General features: G+C 37.1%; 1 protein-coding gene across 2 annotated transcripts in view; it reads left to right on the top strand.

Annotated features, from left to right (window-relative positions):
• LOC133657068 (GDNF family receptor alpha-1-like) overlaps window positions 1-2,500 on the top strand; it is a 149,331-nt gene that overhangs the window by 11,426 nt on the left and 135,405 nt on the right. For both annotated transcript variants that reach the window (XM_062057974.1, XM_062057973.1), the window contains exon 3: window positions 2,088-2,168. In XM_062057974.1, coding sequence (XP_061913958.1) covers window positions 2,088-2,168 — 81 coding nt within the window. The remainder of the gene's footprint in view (window positions 1-2,087; window positions 2,169-2,500) is intronic.

Genomic DNA, 2,500 nt, shown 5'->3' with positions numbered 1-2,500 from the left:
TCACACCTGCTAAATAAAAGACTAAATGGTGATGATGAGTGTTGATAAATCACACTGCGTGTGCTAGATATGATGTTTGCATCTTCTCCTCCCAGTATTGTAATGAATACCATCAACCTGGCTTTACTTTCACTTTCTTCTCGTCCAACAACTTTACTTTGACTTTCTTCTAGTTCAACAACTTTACTTTCACTTTCATGTAGTTCAAGAACTTTACTTTCACTTTCATGTAGTTCAACAACTTTACTTTCACTTTCATGTAGTTCAACAACTTCACTTTCACTTTCATGTAGTTCAACAACTTTACTTTCACTTTCATGTAGTTCAACAACTTTACTTTCACTTTCATGTAGTTCAACAACTTTACGTTCACTTTCTTCTCGTCCGACAACTTTACTTTCACTTTTTCCAGTCCAACAACTTCACTTTCACTTTGCTTTTAGTCCGACAAGTTTTTTTCCATTTTATTTTAGTCCAAAAACTTTACTTTCATTTTCTTCCAGTCCAACAACTTTACTGTCAATTTCTTCGAGTCCGACAAGTTTACTTTCATTTTCTTCTAGTCCAAAAACTTTACTTTCACTTTCTTCGAGTCCAACAACTTTACTTTCACTTATTTTCTAGTCCAACAACTTTACTTTCACTTTATTCCAATCCAACGTTCACTCTTTTCTATTCCAACAAGTTTACTTTCACTTTCTTCCAGTCCAAAAACTTTACTTTCACTTTTGTTGTAGTCCGAAAACTTTACTTTAATTTTCTTCTAGTCCGATAACTTTACTTTCACTTTATTCCAGTCCAACCACTTTACTTTCACTTTTTGTGCTAGTCCGACAAGTTTACTGTCATTTTCTTCTAGTCCGACAAGTTTACTTTCACTTTATTCCAATTTGAGAAGTTTACTTTCACTTTCTTCTAGTCCGACAAGTTAACTTTCACTTTTTCCAGTCCAAAAACTTTACCTTTACTTTTCTTTTAGTCCGAAAAGTTTTTTTTCCATTTTATTTTAGTCCAAAAACTTTACTTTCATTTTCTTCCAGTCCAACAACTTTACTGTCAAGTTCTTCGAGTCCGACAAGTTTACTTTCATTTCCTTCTAGCCTGACAAGTTTACTTTCACTTTTCTTCCAGTCCAACAACTTTACTTTCACTTTCTTCGAGCCCAACAACTTTACTTTCACTTTCTTCCAGTCCAACAACTTTACTGTCAATTTATTTGAGTCCGACAAGTTTACTTTCATTTCCTTCTAGTCTGACAAGTTTACTTTGACTTTTTTCCAGTCCAACAACTTTATTTTCACTTTCTTCCAGTCCAATAACTTTACTTTCACTTTCTTCCAGTCCAGCAAGTTTACTTTCATTTTCTTCTAGTCCAACAACTTTACTTTCACTTTCTTCGAGTCCAACAACTTTACTTTCACTTTATTCCAATCCAACGTTCATTGTTTTCTAATCCAACAAGTTTACTTTCACTTTTTTCCAGTCCAACAACTTTACTTTCCATTTTGTTGTAGTCCGACACGTTTACTTTCACTTTTTTTAGTCCAACAAGTTTACTTTAATTTTCTTCTAGTCCAAAAACTTTACTTTCACTTTTTTCCAGTCCAACAACTTTACTTTCCCTTTTGTTGTAGTCCGACAAGTTTACTTTCACTTTTTTTAGTCCAACAAGTTTACTTTCATTTTCTTCTAGTCCAAAAACTTTACTTTCACTTTCTTCGAGTCCAACAACTTTACTTTCACTTTTTTTCTAGTCCAACAATTTTACTTAAATTTTCTTCTAGTCCGATAACTTTACTTTCACTTTATTCCAGTCCAACAACTATACTTTCACTTTTGTTCTAGTCCGACAAGTGTACTGTCATTTTCTTCTAGTCCGACAAGTTTACTTTCACTTTATTCCAATTTGAGAAGTTTACTTTCACTTTCTTCTCGTCCGACAAGTTTACTTTCACTTTTTTTCCAGTCCGACAAGTTTGCTTTCACTTTCTCCCAGTCCGACAAGTGTACATGGTTGTCAGAGCAGGAGAAAGTGAAAGTGAGTCCCACAAGAAGTCTTGATTAAGCTGCTGTTGTCTCCCTCACAGGTAATGACTTCTTGGAGGATTCTCCCTACGAGCCTGGCAACAGTCGCTTGGCTGACATCTTCCGCCTGGCGCCCATCCTAGGTGAGTGCAGCTTTGTGTCCGTGAAGACCTCTCACTCTGCCTCCTGTTTTACGTCCGTGTTCCTCCCTGTGATGGCATGGTTGCCATCACACTTTTGTCAAATGTTTATCCCCCCCACCCCAATCCTCATTACTGTGGTTCAACCCCCTCGCCTAGCTGTGCTGCGTGCGGTGGTCCTGCATGAAGAGGAGGGCGCTTGCTCCTCGCTGGTGGTTGTTTATACAGGACTTGTCGCAAAAAGTGTAGAGTGTGTGTGTGTGTGTGTGTGTGTGTGTGTGTGTGTGTGTGTGCTTAGTGAGTCAGCCAGGAACAACAATGAGCATTTATCCTAG

The sequence above is a fragment of the Entelurus aequoreus genome, linkage group LG09, assembly GCF_033978785.1.
Source record: "Entelurus aequoreus isolate RoL-2023_Sb linkage group LG09, RoL_Eaeq_v1.1, whole genome shotgun sequence".
NCBI lineage: Eukaryota > Metazoa > Chordata > Actinopteri > Syngnathiformes > Syngnathidae > Entelurus > Entelurus aequoreus.
Note: the sequence above shows the minus strand (reverse complement) of the source record. Positions and strands in the feature narration are given on the sequence as shown.